This window comes from Phyllostomus hastatus, unplaced genomic scaffold (assembly GCF_019186645.2).
Source record: "Phyllostomus hastatus isolate PE091 unplaced genomic scaffold, TTU_PhHast_1.1 phas_contig_41, whole genome shotgun sequence".
NCBI classification, from domain to species: domain Eukaryota; kingdom Metazoa; phylum Chordata; class Mammalia; order Chiroptera; family Phyllostomidae; genus Phyllostomus; species Phyllostomus hastatus.
In genome coordinates, this window is record NW_025333876.1 from 6,770,340 (window position 1) to 6,790,323 (window position 19,984).

A 19,984-nucleotide genomic window follows, 5' to 3' on the forward strand; every position below is an offset into this window, starting at 1 on the left:
TTCTACTGCAGCGTACTCACTCCTTTTTCAGTTTCTTTCTTTTGGGAGAAATTTGTGAAAGTCATCTTTCTTTCTTTTTTTTTTTGACTTTTGACCATACTTTATGTTGGAAATCAGAAACAGAGAAAGTTGTTGATAAAATCTTTAAAACAACTATACCTGTTAATACAATTAGATTTCGTCTATCTGAATTAATATTAAAGACTCTGAGATGTCTATGTGTTGGCATGCTTAAAAGAAACCAGATATAATCAACTGTGTACTCCAACCTCACTGATTAGTCTCACCAGAAATAATGATGGAAAAAACAGCTCCTTAGAAAAGTCTCAATTCTTGTGAAATAATAGAATTTAGCTGCAACTACATCAACCTTTTTTGTAAACCTTTTATCAATAGAAAACTTAAAACAAAGTCTAAGTGGCAGTAATATTCACTCCTCTTCTTTGCAGTTACAATTAAATCTGAGACATTTTTATTACCTAAAAATGAAGTAATAGAGTCTAGCCTTTAAAGTCCTTTTAAATCAAGAAAACAAAATATCTTCCCATAGTCACAGGCATAACTGAAAACCACTGTATCCTTACTCTATGCCTGTATAAAGATATTACTATATAGAGATATTAACCAAATGTAAAAATACTATTAATTTCATACCTTTTTTTTAGGTCGAGGTCTAGGCTGTTCCTCATATTCTTCTCCAAAAACAGGTGGTAATAAAAATTCATTTTCCATATCAAGCTCCTCGGCAGCTGACAATAAAATCAGAATAATTTGTATTCCAAATGTAATAGCAGAGGCTTATGTTATATAAACACAGCCAACAAGGAAATAACCAGAGAATGTAAACAGGCACCCTTATGTGGGGACAATTTGCACTGGGTTGAAGAGTTATGATCTTCCTTATACCCAACATGGTCTGTGAGTTCTGATAAATCCTGTTCAAATTCTTTAAAAACATGTATAATGAAGATCAACAGAAAATTCTCATGTAAATATATATCATAAAAATTAATTACAACCTGAAATTCAATTTTAAGATCTAAATGGTCTCAGTACAAATCTGTTTCAATCTATTAAATCTTTCCTAAAATAAAATGCTTTATGCTCTATCCAGTGTGCTTATTTGCCATAAACAGATTAAGAAAAATAATGAAAACAGAACATATTACTTTTACAACAAAAGATCTGAAAATACTTTTTCCTTTTGAAGGTCAAATTAATTTTCAAAAAGGTCTTAAACAGGGTATTGATATTTTATTTACATTTTTTAAAAATACACAAATACTTCTTTATCCTTTTCTCTATCTTTAAAATTTTGCATCATGAATTACTTTGAGAAAATTTCCTTTTAAGACTTTAAAAAATTCTTAAGTCCCTACGAGTCAATCCTATGCCTCATTTCAGAAGTTAACTATTCAGTTTTATTTGGGTAAAAAGACAAATATGAACAATAAAGGCAATGACATGAACACAAATTTAGTTATGACTCCATAATTAAATTCCATAACCATAATTCACATTAAAAGAATAAAATAGCATTTTAAATACCTCTGGGAAAATCTATTTCAATATCCAAGTCTGGTTCATATGTTACATCAGGCAGGCTGGACTGTGTCCCTGGGTCAGAGTTCTTCAAGAGATCTGAACCAATTATGTCTGTCTCAGTAACTACACCTGTAATCAATCCATACTGTCATTTGAAATCAAAACAAAAGACCAATGGTACCTATACCTGGCAAAATAAAGTCAGTTAATTATAAATGCAAAACAATACTTACATTAACTACTATAAGTTTCATAATCATTAGAGAGTCATAAGTACACAAAGACTTTTAATCCTGTAAGTTTTTGACCTCCCCTCTTCAAAAGTTACTAGGCATGCTTTGCTAGTAAAACAACTCTAATATCAGAGTTATTTCTGAAAGCAATCTCTCGTCAAAAGTAAACTAATGAAGGTGGGTAACAGCAATGTTCAACTTTCTTCTTGAATTGTGACTTGGGTGTTTCACATCATTCAACATATGCTTATGTACAACTGTCTTCAAATATTTTCATCAATTGATTTCAAACATTTTTGTGTAGTAACCCATGGTAAGAAGTGTGTTCCACTATATTTAAAATGAAAATAAAAAACACTAGTTTCAACCCACTGAATTAATTTTACAACTCCCTAACAAAATGCTTCAAAAATACTGTCACATCATGAAATATACAGAACTTAATAGTGTTCCTACTGAACTCTAAAGGGAATTAGCTCATGGATGAAACAGGACTCTGTTGTCATGAGAGGATTAAATATTCTAAGGGGAGGAATAAATATTCTACGAGATACAGTCGTCCACAACACACTCATCACATTGTACTATTTGGCAAGCAGTGCCCTACGGGAAGTTACAATAAACCCTTGTTTAGAACATGCAAGTGACCCTAGTATAATCAATAAAACAAAACTGGGAATAATTATTACAAAATAAGAGTCTAGATTATTATTAAGCCTACTACAAATTAGTTTTGTGACCGAGCTACTCCATTAAAATAAGAATAATTTTGAGTTAATCATACAAGTCAAATCCTGTTACAATTTAAAAAGAGGCTGTACAAATCTCTTCTTGAAATTGGGCTTCACATACAGAACACCTGAATAGATATGGCTTGACTCTCTTGCTATAAAATACAGTTTTGTTACAATGCTTCCCGACTCCTACATCAAGGATGAAAATGCCCTATAACAACTAACTGCACTTAGTAAAACCCAACAACACACTCATCCAACAAGGTGTAAACAGTGTTACTCACTGTTGATGTTAGCAGCATCTGTTTTCCCCTGGTCTTCAGTCATCATGTCTGTCATTGTAAGAAACTCAGTATCAAGAGAATCTGAAGAAACTTTGCTCTTTAGCTCCTCAGCTGCTGCAGGGTTCTTCTCACTGCTGTCCACCCGAGCCGGCAGAAAAACAGGGACTGGCACCTAATTCACCCAAGTTTGCTCAACATTAAAAGGTATTTTTCTAAAGCAAAAATTATTCTGACACGTGGTCTACTTTATCATTCTATATTGGATAAAAGCTTTGGAAAAAACACACATCAAAACTAAGATGTCAACTGTCACCCCCCAAAAAAGCCTAAAATACCAGCAGCTACTTTTTGAAATAAAAAAATTTTTAAGTAATTTTTGAGTTATTATCAACACAGCATTCCATAAAAGGATCGTCAGAGCTGGCAAGACAGATGAAATTTATTTCCTTTCTGTGGTCTGCTTGTCTACCAAGTTCCATATTAAAATCTGAAGATATGTATAGATGAATAAGAAGCACCCTTTGCCCTCAAAGAATTTAGAACACAGTTGGGAAGGCAGATATAAATCAGCAACAGTGATACAATATGATTGGTGTTATAATAGTAATATATGTAAAGTACTATGGGGGTCTAGAAGCTAGAACCATGTGCTACTCTGCTTGGGGAATAACAGTGATTATAAGGAAAACACCTACAATTTATTAAGCTCCAGGTGTTGAGTAATGCAGAGATGGTGATGGGTAGGCAGTGGCAACCCTGCTCCTCCCACTATGCATATGTATATATGTATTATAATATGATATATAAAATACATGAAATATGATGTGATCATAAGCACAGAGGAGCCACCTGGAAAAAATCTCCATCAGTATTCATGTTTGGGGTACAGGTTAATAATCTATTCTGGCAAACTGATATATAATCTTTAAAAACTACTAGCAATTTTAGAGCTGGAATGACATTACAGATAATTTATTTCTACATCTTAATTTTAATGTTAAGAAACCAATACCTATCTCCCAGGGGGCTACAATAAGTAAGCCCTGACACAGAGTCCTAAGTACTGCAAGGGATTTAGATTAAAATAGAATGGTATTTGATTCACAGCTCTATCCCATGTTACAGTTCTAAAGCTTCAACAGCTTCACAAATATTTCTTTCTACAATGAACTCAAATGTATTATATAAAGTACACGTCCTGGCTGGTGTGGCTCAGTTGGTTGGAGCATTATCCCATACACCAAAAGGTTGCAGGTTCAAATTCTAATCAGGGATCCTGTAAGAGGCAACCAATTGATATTTCTCTCACATTGATGTCTCTTTCCTCCCCACCCCCTCTTCCCTCCATCCCCCAATTCTCCTCTCTCTAAAAGCAATGAAAAAATTCCCTTACATGAGAAAAAAAAATTTGTATTTAAATAAAATTAAAAAATATCATGTGCATAAAGCAGACACAGACATCTGCTGTTATTCACTCTCAATAATGAATACACACCTAGTTCAACACAAAGCCATCACCAACAGAGACTTAAGCACACCTAAGTTAACTGTTGAAGAAAGGCTGACTCAACCCCGTTTGCTAGCTTCACTGAAGCATAAGTGCAACATTGCTCTACCACCCAAATCTCACAATAGAAAAGAGGCTGAGCCCTGGCTCGTGTGGCTCGGTGGATTCAGGGCCAGCTTGCAAATCCAAAGGTCACTGGTTTGATTCCCAGTCAGGGCACATGCCTGGGTTGCAGGCCAGGTCTCCAGGTGGGGCATGTGAGAAGCAACCGATCTATGTATCTGTCACACATCAATGTTTTTCTCCCTCTCTAAAATAAATAAAATCTTTATTAAATAATTTTTTAAAAGAGGTTGTAATACAACTTACAGGAACAGGAACTGTAGTGGGAACGGGGATATTCTGGCTGTACATGTGCATGGGTACTGGGATATACACAGGCACAGGGATAGGCACTGGGACAAACTCCGTCTTCCAATTGTCATCTGCAAAGGCAACATGTAATGAGGGAGCTCATTAACTAGCACTGATACAAAGTGCTCAATGTTAAAATGATGTGGTAATTAAGAAGAGCTTAAGTGCCTCGGTATCCATTTAAAATAAATTCCCACTTTTCACAAAATTAGGTAACTTAAAAACAACAAAACTGAGTGAAGAAGCTGTTCTGCTTATAGACAGAATAGAATTTAAGCACTCCTTTAGTAGAATGAAAAAATCCTTTAAAAATATTACATAGTTCCTGACACCCTACGGATTCTCTCTCACCTCCCCACAAAAAGATTTATTTAATCTAACAATTAGAATACAGCTATAATTTACATTTGGTGAAAATATATATTTATTTCATCTCATTCTGAGAAGGAAACAGCATTGCTATTATTACAAACCAACTCAGAGATGCTGTTCCAAGGGAGAACTGTCTTAGCCCCAATAAAAGTTTTGCCACAGCATTATTTCACCAATTACATTGATTTGTATCCTAGACCTTTAATAAGAAATTAATTTTCATCAATGATTATAAATAATATGCTATATATAAGTCTTTGAGATATATATCTCTAAGTGATGTCTAAACTTAGGCAAAATCAACAGAAAATGACAAGGTGACTAACAATCTGTATACTATTACTTGAGAAAACCATGAATTTCATGAAGTGAGGTATAAGTACAGGAAAGTATATAAGTCAAATTCCCCAAACTTACCTGTCTGACAAGATTTGGTCTGCATGTGAGGTTTACAGTAAGTAGCTTTTGTCATTGTTAAAGGTTTGCAAAGAACTGCTTTGTTCTTCATCTCTTTGTTAGGTGTTGGAGAGGGGGGTGGTGCTGAACCCTAGAGAGAAGCAAAGAAACACTTTATTTTTACCTCTGATTTTTATTACTTCCTGGCAGGAATGATTACGTGGTTTCTAAAGCTGTGGAGGGAACACAGTATGAGTATAACCAAATTGTACTATTAATATCATGTTTAGGACTTCTGGTCAGGATGGAGGAATTAGGTAAACAAACTTCACCTCTTCGCACAACTACAGAAAAAATTACAACTAGACATAAAACAAATATAACCCAGAACATCGTTGAAAATCAACCTGTATAGAAGTCTGACAAGCAAGGACTTAAAGAAGCCACATTCATCTAGATGGGGTACACTCTTCTACAACAGGCCATGCTACTAAGACAGGAAGTCAAAGCAGTTCTACCTAATACACAGAAACAAAGATAGGGAGGCTGCCAAGTTGAGGAGACACAGAAATATAACCCAAATGAAAGAACAGATCAAAACTCCCCAAAAGAGAATTAAACAAAATGGAAATAACCAACCTATCAGATGCAGAGTTCAAAACAACAGTGATCAAGACATTCAAAGAACTCACTGAGTATGGCAACAGCATAAGTGGAACCACCAAGCAGAAGTGATGGTTATGTTAAGTGAAATTAAAAAAAAAAAAATCTACAGGGAACCAACAGTGAAGGGAAGGAAACTAGGACTCGAATTAACAATTTGGAACAGAAGGAAGAAATAAACATTCAACCGGAACAGTATGAAGAAACAACTGAAAAAAAATGAGAGGTAACCTCTGGGACAACTTCAAACATTCCAACATCTGAATCACACAGGTGCCAGAAGTAGAGGAAGAGCAAGAAATTGAAAATTTATTTAAAAAAAAAAACAATAAAGGAAAACTTCCCTAATTTGGTGAAGGAAATAGACATAAAAGTCCAGGAGGCACAGAGAATCCCAAATAAAATGGACCCAAACAGGACCACACCAAGACACATTTTAATTAAACTGCCAAGGTTAAAGATAAAGAGAATCTTAACAGCATCGAGAGAAAAACATAGACTTATCTACAAAGGAGTTCCCATAAGACTATCAGTTGATTTCTCAAAAGAAACCTTACAGGCAAGAAGGGACTAGCAAGAAGTATTCAAACTGTTGAAAAGCAAGGACCTGCAACCAAGATTGCTCTATCCAGCAAAGCTATCATTTAGAATGGAAGGGCAGATAAAGTACTTCCCAGACAAGAAGATCAAGCTAAAGGAGTTGATCATCACCAAGTCATTATTACATGAAATGTTAACAGGACTTGTTTAAGAAAAAGAAAATCAAAACTATGAACATTAAAATGGCAACAAATTCACATCTTTGAACAAATGAATCTGAAAAAACAAACTAAACAAGCAACTAGAACATGAATAGAAGGACAGATATGGAAATCACTTGAAGGGGAAAAGAGGAGAATGAGGGAAAAGATGAAAGGATTAAGAACAAAATTGACAGAAGGATGTCAAGAATGGTATAGGAAATGGAGAAGCCAAAGAACCCATGGACATGAAGGAATGGGTGAACTAGCGGAGAGTATGGGGGTACCAAGAGGAGGGGGACAACGGGAAAAATTAGAACTGCAATAACATAATAAAATATATATATTTAAAAATATTATATTATCACATCCTAATCTGACAGAATCAGTTAGTATAGAACAAATCTGTCCTGAGTATTAGCAAAGCAATAGTAACTGGTCCTTATACAGATTTGTGTTACCTTCAAAGTATACCATCAGCATACCTTTTAAAAACAAAATGCAATTCTCACTTTTAAGTACAAAAGCAAGGTTATGAACCTGAACTTTTAAAATAATTTGACTCCCACATTTATTTGAGGAATAAATAAGTTCTTGCAGTTAGTATGGCTATGCAATACTCTGTATAAACAGCTTATATATGGTACTAACTTTGGAAAGATAAAAATGATGAAAAAAATTACCAAAAATATTACTAAATTTTAAGTTGTGCACTACCCATGTCCCAGCAATTGTAATTTTAGAAACTTATAGTCTCTCAGATAAAGTAAGTTCAGAGTAACATTATTTGCAATTGAGAAAAAGAACACACACACAAAACCTAACAAGTCGAAGCTCTGTACAAAAGGGACTGCAGATAAGGTGCTCCCCATACCACCTACTGACACGAGAAAAACTGACAGAATACTAACACACTCAGTTACCATTACTTGGCTAGTTCTGTTCTACTAGTTCTGTTCTACATAGTCACTGTGAGCAATGAACAGTTGCTCTAAAAGGAAATAGAACCCTAGCCTGTATGGCTCAGTTGGCTGGAGGGTCACCTAGTGTACCAAAATGTCATAAGTTCAGTTCCTGTTCAGGCCACATACCTAAGCTGCAGGTTCTATCCCCATTTGGGGCGTGTGTGGGAGACAACCAATCAATGTTTCTCCCTCACATCAATGTCTCTCTCTACCCACCCTTCCCTTACTGTCTCCCTCCCTCTAAAGTCAATAAAAAATAAATAGAAGGAAATCCAAGGATAGGTTCCTGCCAGCCTCTGGTCACAATACTTTCATTAATAAATCAATACATAACCTCGTTTCTGTTGAAACACTTTATTTAATACATATTCCTTACAATAATGATAGGCAGCATTTCTTTATAATATGATCACAACACTTTGTATAATGTGTTCCACTCAGACATGTACGTATACAGTACACACATAATGCACAGTACTTATACCCAATACTGTGAACACATATGTCAGTGATGCAAATCAGGTCCTGAACAGACTTAGCACTCAAACTTCTGTAAGAACATTAGTGCCTCAACTGTTGGCAGAGCTGCAGGATGTACACCAGGCAAGTACACTGTGGGGTGAGACTTCTTGACCTTGGCATACCCATGGACACCAAGGAAGATGTAATGGAGCTTATTCTGTAGACAAGAAAGACATCAATGAGAGTGGCATAGTGACATCTGGCAGCTGTACCTCAAAAGTTGGGCTCCTGCAACTTGCTGAATATTAGCAAATTTCCCTCCCAAAATGAGTTCAAAAATTATGTAAGCTTTGTCTGCTGGGCTTTTCACCTCACGTCTTTTGAGCATTTTGATGTAAGGTGCACACACAGTGGTGCTTGACTTGAAGGCTTTGCTCAAGCATAGGGCCACATGCCTCCATGTCACTGACAACTTTTCCAAGGCAAAATTCCACTCCAGTATTTTGGCTGCTGTTGGAGGGAAATTCTTGGGAATCTTAAGCTAACTTTTTTTAAAAGATTTTATTTATTTATTTTTAGAGAGGGAAGGGAGGGAGAAAGGGGGGGAGGGGGGGAAGGAGGGAGGGAGAGAGAGAGAGAGAGAGAGAGAGAGAGAGAGAGAGAGAGAGAGAGAGAGAGAGAGAGAGAGAGAGAGAGAGAGAGAGAGAGAGAGAGAGAGAGAGGGGGAAACATCAATGTGCGGTTGCTGGGGGCTGTGGCCTGCAACCCAGGCATGTGCCCTGACTGGGAATTGAACCTGCAATGCTTTGGTTTGCAGCCCACACTCAATCTACTGAGCTATGCCAGCCAGGGCGTCTTAAGCTAATTTCATCACTGAGTCTGATGCCTTGTTTTTCTATCTTGTCCAGGTCATTAGTGGGCTCGTGCATTCTCTGCCAAACCTTCCGTCACATCATCATCTTTCATGTCCCCAAAGCTTTCTCCATTTATTCACGAATGATAGGTATTGTTTTTAACAGTTTTGTTTTTTTTTAATTTTCTGTAATACCTTCGAAGACTTTGAAATTTCTTACATAGAGTCTGGTCAAACATTTCCTAATGGTTATTCAAAAAGCCTGCTGATGCTGTCCTGGGCTGTGTTAACACAATCAATAATGTCACATACTATGAGTGAGTTCCAGAATACCATCATGGTGTTTTCCATGTTGGTGTTGAGAGCCTTGTAAGCTCTTATGAGTAACCCTTGAAGGCTTTCAACATGACCTGATCAAGAGGTTGGATAAGACACAGTGTTTGGGGGACATAAAAAGAACTACAGTGAGATGAACATTTCTGAGCTCTTCTTGGCAACAAATAATAAAACTTTGAAAGCAAGGTTTTTATTTTGAGTATAGTGTTCAACCTCTAGGATAAAGCAGTTGGTAGAACTAATCCCAGATACCCAGGCAACATTTCATGCTTTTTTGTCCCACCTCCAGTGATCTGCAGACAATTCAGCTTTTCCTCTTTAAGTGCTTATGGACTGTGTATGAGTTCTATACACCGAGAGGAAATTTATGCTTAAAATTACCCTTGGCATTGGCACACAATAGCACAGTTGTGTAGTCTCAGAATGATTTAAAAGTCAGGGGATTTGGAGACCACTTGTATTATATAGTTCATTTGCCAAAGACCCTGTAAAAAGACAACCAAGTCTTAGCATTGTTGAAATACCCTTGTCCACATAATCCTTTTCCTGCATAAACAAATAACAAGTCTTCTCCCATTGCACCCTGAACCGCAAAACCCACCTTGTCTGCCAGTTTAACAGTTTTCATACCACATTGCCTTAAAATGTGTAAGCCAGAGAACACTAGGCAGGACGAAGTTAACTTCTTCTTGCCCTGGGTAACATGTGAGCCAAAGTCTCACAACAGTACTGTTCACTAAGCTTTTAAAATTAGGTGTAAGCTCATGAATCCATAAGTCATCAATACTCCAACTCTTCCACAGCTTCACCACACACTATATACTTGACTTCAGCACTTGGAGATGTCATCCTATACAGACTGGTGAATGTCTTGTTCCTTTCTTGGGTGTACTATATTGCTCATGCATGAACACTGAACTCACAGCCAACTGAATGGAGTTCAACCAAGAACACATGTATCTCTTCCATAAGGCACATAAAAGATTTTGGGTACATAAGACCAATAGACAGCACTTCAGCATTAGGCTTAAAGGATCTTTTAAACAGCAAAATCACAAAAAAAAAGGGACAAAAAGATGAAAAACGTGCACTAATCAGACTGTGAAAAGGACATCTGTGTACTGTGGCATTAACTAGACAAGAAGGCAAAGCCTCCCCTTGTCAACCTGGAGGAGAACATGCCTCAAATGATTCACATTTTTCACTACTCTTCATATGTTTGCAAAGTGACCTCGAAAGTGCCATGGGTACTGATGTAGGGTTACAAATAAATTTAGAGAGTAAACAAATTTGCAAATAGGAACAATGAAAATCAACAGAACTTAAATAAAGCACTTAATGTTTAACATGTTTACTTGTGCATATTTAAAAGTCTAGAAGGGAATAAGTAAAAAACTGTTTATGATAGATACCTCACAAGTTACAAATAATATATATGGCCAAGGGGACTGGTACCAGTATGAGCTTATTCTAGGTTCCTCAGGATTTCAAACCACATAATTAATCAGCTGTAACACAGAGTTTTGAACAGGGGCTAGGGAACTTGGTTATATAACACTACTGCTGCGTAGTATCAATCTCTTGTGTCTCAGCTTCCTCAACTGTAAACTGGGAATAATTTAGCAAACAGTTACTGAGTATCTACTAGATCCCTACTAGCACTTGGGTAACCTTGGTCTGAACTGAAAATACTTTAGCATCCCCATCTTTGATGTTATACCCCTTGTTCTTAATGCTAGAGTATTAAGCTCGAGTCTTAATGCTAGATTACTCCTATCATTCTGTCAATGTTACATCATGATGATGAAACTATGCCACCTGGTAAAAGCCTACATTTGATAAGGCTGCTTACTCTTCTGCTAGTCAATAAGCAGATCTATACCCATTTATAATGAATACTGAGGGACCCATTATATAAGTTTAATAATATGGAGTACATAAGGGAACTAAATGGTAATGGAAAAAAAATACATTAAAGATTAAATCCAAAAAAAAGAGAAAATTTAATAATAAAAGCTACCATCTGTTGAGTATTTGCTATATGCCAAGGACAATGTGTTACAATGTTTGTGTCTCCCTAAAATTCATGATAAAATCTAATCCCCCAGGTGATGGTATTTAAAGATGTGGCCTTTAGGCAATGATTGGTCATAGGAGCAGAGCCTCCATGGATAGGATTAATGCCCTAATGAAAGAGATCAGAAGTTAAGAAAAAGCCTCTGTTCTTAACTACCAGACTCTCTGCCTTTGTGAGGTGTTTAGAACTTACTATGTGATAATCCCCCAGGCAGATACTATCTTCATCCCCATTTTACAAAAAAAAAAATTCATACAAAGCAGTGAAGTGACCTGTTCAAAACTATATAAACTAAGCTCTCAACATTTGAAATGTATGGGTGTAGAAGTAAAAGATTCCAAAAGCTTACAAGGAGGAAAAGATGGGAGAGGACTTTACTGATTTATCCTCCCCGACCGGTAATGCTCCTCTGTCTGTCACATAATAGGGTTCAAGTGCTGGTAGAGTTTCCTGAAGCTTTGATCAAAAGCTTACATATATGAAACAAGGTTGGCAAGTTGCTTGATAGCTGCACAAAGATAACAGAACAGGGAGTGATCTCTTTATGTTCCCTGGCATAAATCAAAATGCATGGTATTAAAATCAGGTGATTCATGTCCTGGCTGGTGTGGTTCAGTGGAATGAGTGTGGACCATGAACCAAAAGATCACCAGTTCAATTCCCAGTCATGGCACATGCTCGGGTTGCAGGCCAACTCCCCAGTAGGGCATGTGGGAGAGGTTACCACACATTGATGTTTCTCTCCCTCTCTTTCTTGTCCCTTCTCCTCTCTCTAAAAATAAATAAGTGAACTATTTTTAATATAATAAAATCAGATTATTCAACTGAATACTTTGATGTATTTCTGAGTTACCTGACAAAAGTGTATTCCCACAGGAAAAGGCATTCTTACTTTTTTAGAATTCTGTCAACTATTAATATCAACGGGTACAATACTTTAAAAACATCCATGTTTCTGTGTCAGTATCAGTGATCTTAAGCTGTGGTTACATATTAAAATCACTTGAATAATTTTTCAAAAACACAGAATCTCTGAGTTGAGGCCCAAACATTAGAAGGTTTTGAAAACTCCCCAGGTGATTCTAATGTATAGCCAGACTTAGTCCTTCTTACCAGAAAAAGAACTAGCCCAGACACTTACTGTGATGCCAATAAATGACTTCCTATAGAAATTCTCTTGGCTAAAGATGCCAGCAATTCCAGTACTGAAACCCCAGCGATTACTGCTAGAATCAGCAATGGACAGGGCAGACTCACTGCTCCTCGGTGTGGCAAAATATTGCTCCTTCTCAATTCATGGCATCAACCTACAGAAGTCTTAGAATGCTAACATAAAAGATGTATTGGGGGAAAAAAACCCAAAGGAAGAATACACTATGAAAGTATTTCTCAAATTTAAAAACTCCCAAGACCCTTATTTCAGAAATAAAGTGCTCAAAGCCATTAATAATCAGACCCAGCCCATCCTTTCACCCCCATGTCCTAAGATTCCACCACAGGCTCCGTTAAACTTGGCCCCAATAAACAGTTTTACCAAATATGCATGCCCTTTGCAAATTATCATTCCTCTTCCTCTTCATCCCAGTCTACCTTCTACTTAACTGTTTAGAAAGTTTCTCACAGCTGCCAGGAACAGACACAGAGGGAATCATTTCAAACACCTTTTGCTACTGGCCTTACAGATGCAACTATTATGGGTGCTTCGACTCAAATATACAAGGTGGGGAGAAGCCATAATTATTCACTTTTATCTTCCTTAGATGGTATGAAAGTACTTGTTTAATATCAAGTAATTCAGTTGAACACTTCATCTCAACAGAACAAAGTAAAAAATCTCTTATTATTATTATAATCAGATTTAACTGATTATTTAGTTTTTATATCCCCACATTGTAAAAATAAATGTTTAACACTTTACTTAAGCAATACCTACCATCATTTTGGTTCGGGATGTCTGGCAACCATGATCTAAAAAATAAAAACATAAGCAAATTTAAAAAGAAACAAATATCACTTTCTTCAGAATTTTCTAAGTCTGCATTTGTCATTAAATTTTAATGTTTTAAAATAATTACTAAAGAAAATATTTTAAGCCATTTTAAGTAATGAATATCAAATCTGAGACCTGAAATACAGAGCTAAATAAGTGAAGTTAATACTGTGTCCCCTCAAAACACATACACACAGTATTAGGGGTAATAGCACCTTCTAGATTTAACCCTTAAGTGAGTTACAGCTCCTTAAGGGCTTTTGTTGTTCCTTCCAACTACCCACAGGCACATACAATTTGCTGAAAATGGTTTTCATTTAAAACTGTAGGAGACACAAAATAAGAAGCTGAATCTTTTCATATTTTTGTTATAATTCTGTTTAGCTTCTTTCCAATCCCAACTAGATTCTAGTTCTTAAACCAGCATTAAATTTTTGAAAGAAAATAAAACAAAAAGCAACATATCTATAGAAACATCATACTGGGCACCTGCACCCAAAGAAATATGGAAGTTGCTGTTCAACTATCTCCAAAGTCAACTATTCATTATCATACTTTGAATTCAGATCTAAGAAACTAAAGACTGCTATACCCGTTTTTTCAAACTGCTCCCTAAGTAATGACGTACCATAATTCAAGTTTTCAGGTCCTTTCTGAGTTGTCATGTTGGGCTCATTCTGCTGGCAGTAGAAGCGCAATAAGCAATGCTGGTCACAAAAATGCTTCATTTCCCCACGCCATTGCACACGCTCTTTAAGAGTTCCTTGAGATTTACAACAGTCACACCTTGCAGCCTTAATTTGGAAAAAAAAAAAGGGGGGGGGGGGGGAGGGAGACCAGAGATCTGAATTACAAGATTTAAAAAGTCAGATATGTTAGATTAAAAAAATTTCTCAAATTTTGTCATTAATTATTGCCAAATGTGATAAAATAATGTCTGATAAAAAAAATTAAATTATAATATAAATCATAAATATGCAGTAAAATCCAAAATGAAAGTGAAAGAAATATAGCCATTTTCCAAATTGTCAAAATCCCTTTCTATACTTATCAGAAGTCAAAGACCTGCATTACAAAGATATGATAAAAAAAGTAAACACTGGTAAACTAACTGGTATAATATATTTTAATATTTTAAAATAATTCTGAGGGCCATAATGATATACTGGTAGAAGCCTCCTGCAATTATATTACATTGAAATCTCTGATTAATGAAGAGATTTCCCAGGCTTCACTGGTAGTTCATAATAAATCAATTTAAAGAAGTTGTACAAGACCAGAATAATTGACAAGATAAATTTGAAAAGCTCTATGCACTGATTTAATTTTAATGACAACGTCATGTTCACGTTTTAAAACACTGTTTCATTAAAAACAATTATATTTTAAGACAACTAATTTGACCTACAGCTAGGAAAACAATCACCCCTAACTGGTCTATGATTTAATATGCAAAATAAAACCAACTAAAATTGATACATAAAAAGTTATACTTTATGATGGGGAATCAATAATCTAGAGACAGATTTTTATTTTTTTAGAGATCCCATTTGACCTAGATTTTGCCCATTTTCACTTTTTCTTAAATCTTGATCAGTGAGTAAACCACAGATAAAAATGATTAATTTCAAATACTTATTCCACAATTAAGAAATTTCTTAATTTCTGATCTAGTTAAGAGTAGAAATTACTATAATTTTTTAAATCACCCTTTAGTTTAAACTACTTAAGACATTTTGATAAAAATATTAAGCATTTTGTAGATCATAATAATCATAGCTGTAGCTTTTCTTCAGTACCCTAATTTACTTAGAGTTTTATACTGTGGGTTTTGAAACTTCTTGCTTTATGTCTCAACAGGAGTTATATGAATAAATACCACATCAAAATTCCTAGTCAGGAATATAACAAACGATTGTGTTGGTAAACAGGTGTTATATAACACACATACCCTAAAGTTAGAACACAGGTTCTTTTTTTTCTCCAGGTCAGATATTTCTCCTGCTGAGTAAATGTTAAATGAAGGAAGATTTATAATATAAATTATGACTATTCAGTGATGCCATTATCACATCTCTAGTCCCAAAACTTGAGAGTTCAAATTTAATAATGCTGCCCTAGCTGGTGTGGCTTAGTGAACTGAGTGCCAGACTGCAAAGCAAAGGGTCGCTGGTTCGATTCCCAGTCAGGACACACTCCTGGGTTGCCAGCCAGGGCGCATGAGGGGAACCACACATCGTAGTTTCTCTCCCCTTCTCTCTCCCTTCCCCCTCTCTAAAAATAAATAAAAACAATCTTTAAATAAAATTTTTAATAATGCTGGTAATGTTATGTGGTAATCTCAGTAACATTAGCACTTTATATCAACTAGGTCATATTCCCAATTAAAAAAAAAAATGTCCCTATGTAAAATTCTCACAGCCAAAGACTATTCTTTAAAGTAACAATTCAAGTATTTCAGACTTCATTTTTTTACCTATTTTTATATTTTATACTCAAAGAAAAGACAAAGGAGGAAAACTAAAAGCATAATATTCTATTCATTGAGTCTAAACAGTGCAAGAACATGATAAAAGTGAAGTTGTAGCAGACTACCTCATTCATTGAGAACCTAAAAAATAAAAGGCCAGAACATGATATACTCTCTGTAATCCTTACAACAGTACTGAAAACCAAGGTCAGTGTCAGAAAAGTAATTTGTCTGAGGCCAAATATTAAAAATGCAGAGACAGGATTCAAAGTAGACTATCCACCAGATTATAAAGACAATAGAAAGACAAAATGAGTTAATACAAATAACCAGAGAATCAAAATTCTAGTAAGTAAAATGCTGCGACAAGTTTCTCAATGTAACATCTAAAACCCAAATGAATTTGTATAAAACTTATTCAAATCACTCCAAGTACTTGGCTGACTCTTAGTACATAGTAGTATTACCATTCACATAATAATTTAGAAGGCCAGAGGCATAAAACCAAGAACATTCCACCCAAAGAATCTGAACAATGAAATCACTTCAGTATTTTATTAATTATAGACATTTGGATTTTATAGTAACAATACTTGAAGCTCCTTTCTTCTGGAAGGTTCAAAACAAATTCAGATGATTTCCCTCTATCCGAAGAAAAAGGAGAAAATTAATGCCGATTTGTACATGAAAATAAAATAGATATATATTTTTTCAGGACAAAATAACAGAACTCTATACTAACTAAGGCTTCAATGCCATAATCAAAAATTTAAAGTTGTAAACTTCCTTTTTTGTTCCTTACCAACACCACTCCCAACCACAACAGAACTCTTAAGAAAGCTTAACATTTCTATAGCACAAAGTGTGGCTAAGTTTCTGGTTTAAAAAATACTTTTTTAAAGTATCCTATCTACTCAGTGGTCTTCCTGTCACTGTGGAACATCAGGGACTATATATTTGGGGGGGGTACAGTCATATATTTGGGGGCAGGGGGAACAGTCAATAATAGTCAAGTAGTAACTAAACTCTTAAAAATCGCTTCTTCAATAATTAACAAAACATTCAGCTTATACTATACTGATGTAATACCTGTAACTTTACATTAATCGGACAGTTTCAACTCCTCATTTTTGGTTGATACATATATATCCACTGTTCCCCATTACACCAATCAGACCTAGTTTTGTAGGGAGTCAGGGAGAGGAAATCATGAACATAAATGAAATCGGGGACTTTATAGTCATTTTCAAAAGAAATTCTTTATGATTCCCCAACATATCTTTCTGAATATAACAGAGTGATTCATTTTTTTAAATGCAGTGATAAAAGAGTAGGTGATTGGTTACTATGCAAAGCATTAAGTGACAGGAATTACAAAAGAAAATACAAAGCCCTAGCCAATGTGGCTCAGCTGGTTGGAGCACCATCCTGTAAACTGAAAGGTCTCAGGTTTGATTACACGTCAGGGCACATGCCTAGGTTGTGGGTTCAGTTCCCAGTTGGGGCGTATATGAGGAAACTGATCGATGTTTCTTGCCCTCTCTCTAAAATCAATGAGCATGTCCTCGGGTGACAATATTTAAAAAAAGAAAAAGAAAGAAAATAAGAAGAATTTATTCAAAGAAAGAAGTCAAATAGGGAAATGCATTGTTTGCTGTGAAAAAAAAGCAAAATCCTCCAAGAATATTATTTTAAGAAATAAAAGTTTTGATTCAGAATTACACAATGAAGCAGAAATTTATAAAATAAAATGACAGGAAATCATTATCAGACATTAACAATTCTGTCTCAAACTATACAATAAATTATGAAAAAGGTAACAGATAGAGTAAAGTAGAATTTCCACATATGTAATCACTAAATACCTTTACTGGCTGAGATTATCCAAAACAAATTTTCAAAAATAAAACCTAATTAGTGGAGAAGAAGCTATCTTGTGTGCACTAAACTAAAATGGAGCACTTACTAAAATTGAGCACTTAAAATTCAGCCATTGAAGTAACATTTTCTGAGTGATTTCTCAAAATTGCTACTGTCTACCACAGAACAGGACATGGATTTAGACTAAAAGGAATGCATGTTAGAGGATGTCATTATGCCTGTCCTAAAATTTGAACCTTTAATCACAAGCAACAGTAAAGTAGTGAAGTAACTTAAAAAGTGTACCAAAACTGGCCCTGGCTGGTGTAGTTCAGTGGAATGAGCGCGGGCCTGCAAACCAAAGGGTTGCCAGTTCAATTCCCAGTCAGGGCACACACCTCGGTTGCAGGCCAAGGGCCCAGCTGGGGGCATGCAAGGGGCAACCAACACATTGATGTTTCTCTCCTCTCCTCCTTCCCTTCCCCTCTCTCTAAAAAATAAATAAATAAAATCTTTTATATATATATATATATATATATATAAAAAGAAGTGTGCCGTAACTCTTAGCCTCAACAATCTCTGACAAATTGGAAAGTTATCTTCTCCTCTTTTTATTTAAAAAATGTTAGTTAATATTTTGAGCTTTAGATATTCAAGAACTTCACCAAAAATTCCTACAAGTCTTCATGTCATTTCAACACTACTCACTTTCATTAAATGAACTAAATAATAGTCTACATACTTTAACCATTTCACTGTTTGTTTCTCTGGTAGTATTTTGCAATATTGAAGTTAGGATGACATCTGTTTTCACATGCTTCAGAACTATATCCGTAATGAAAATTTTTACACGGAGATAGCTTTCCATGTTAAGGACAAGAAATCAATGTTCCTGGGTGATACCTGACAAACCAAAGCACCAATTTACACTCATTTACTTATCCAGAAAGAAGTCAATGTAATGCACCAAAGGGGATTTGTCTTAACTTTTTAAGACACAGATTTTAATGAAACACACACACATTTACAGTTTCAAATTAAATGTTTTTTAGTCTCTATTGATTCATATAGGCACACTTTCGATTTGAAACTCTCCAAAGATCAGAACTAAAAAGGCAAAAATGATACACCTTAAGTATCCAAAACAATTACCTAATAATGTTCAACACTGACTAAGTAGTCATCAAAAATATTTCTATTGTATTTAGTGAAATAAAGGCAACAAATTTTAGAGAAATAATCCATTTTGTTAAGCTACACTGCTGAAAATACAGGCATAGCCTAGTTTTGGGTAAAAAAATCATTTCAAGTTATGAAGAACAAGCTAAAATGACAAAAATTTTAATGAACTGTATAATCTGGGCTAAGTCCAAAGTGTGTACTTTTTAAAAATAAGTAAGCTACCAGAACCAAAATGGCAATAACTACAATGTTTTTTTAAAGACTGGTTAAAGCAGTGATTTTAATAAAGATTTTGAGTTACTTGCCTTGTAGTACCAATCCTGAAATTTTTTACAGCAGTCCTCACTACAGAAATCTCTCACAACACCATCCAGTTCTTTAGTTGCTCCCTTCTTACATAGTTGAGAGCAGTAGTTACAAGTAACACATCTCAATCCTAAGCGTCTTGCAAAATCCTGTTTGTATAATAGTTTGCAGCCTGAAAAATAAAAGGTTTTAATACTGAAACAAAAAAACACACCAAAAGCTACTTTTGGGGTGAGAATTTATGGCAAATAGATCATAAGCTTTAGAAACTGTCTATACATTCACATATAAAGTCCTCTTTCTCTCCTGATCAAAACTATGAAATCTACTGTGATCAACACCAATCTGTAAAAATTCGAACAAGACATGGAATATTATATTGGATACCATATAGGTTCAAACAATTAGTGTTCTAAAACGCTCAAATCTGATAATGTCTCAGCACTGTTTTATTGGCTCTATTTAAATATAACCTTGCTTAGGTATTATAAACACACCACAAATTAGCATTTTAATAAATAAAATGATGTAGATTCTTGAGAGTGAAAGATGAGACTTATGGCATTAACACTTTCACTCAAAAAGCAAACTTAAA

General features: G+C 35.2%; 1 protein-coding gene across 4 annotated transcripts in view; it reads right to left on the reverse strand.

Moving 5' to 3' along the window:
- ZMYM2 (zinc finger MYM-type containing 2) overlaps positions 1 to 19,984 on the reverse strand; it is a 127,182-nt gene that overhangs the window by 19,538 nt on the left and 87,660 nt on the right. For all 4 annotated transcript variants that reach the window (XR_006786397.1, XM_045844733.1, XM_045844732.1 and 1 more), the window contains 8 exons: positions 19,389 to 19,561; positions 14,200 to 14,365; positions 13,515 to 13,549; positions 5,507 to 5,636; positions 4,673 to 4,788; positions 2,797 to 2,968; positions 1,549 to 1,674; positions 655 to 749 (listed from right to left, as the gene is read on the reverse strand). Coding sequence is in view for 3 of the 4 variants with exons in the window: in XM_045844733.1 (XP_045700689.1) it covers positions 655 to 749; positions 1,549 to 1,674; positions 2,797 to 2,968; positions 4,673 to 4,788; positions 5,507 to 5,636; positions 13,515 to 13,549; positions 14,200 to 14,365; positions 19,389 to 19,561 (1,013 nt within the window). In the remaining variant the exon portion in view is untranslated. The remainder of the gene's footprint in view (positions 1 to 654; positions 750 to 1,548; positions 1,675 to 2,796; positions 2,969 to 4,672; positions 4,789 to 5,506; positions 5,637 to 13,514; positions 13,550 to 14,199; positions 14,366 to 19,388; positions 19,562 to 19,984) is intronic.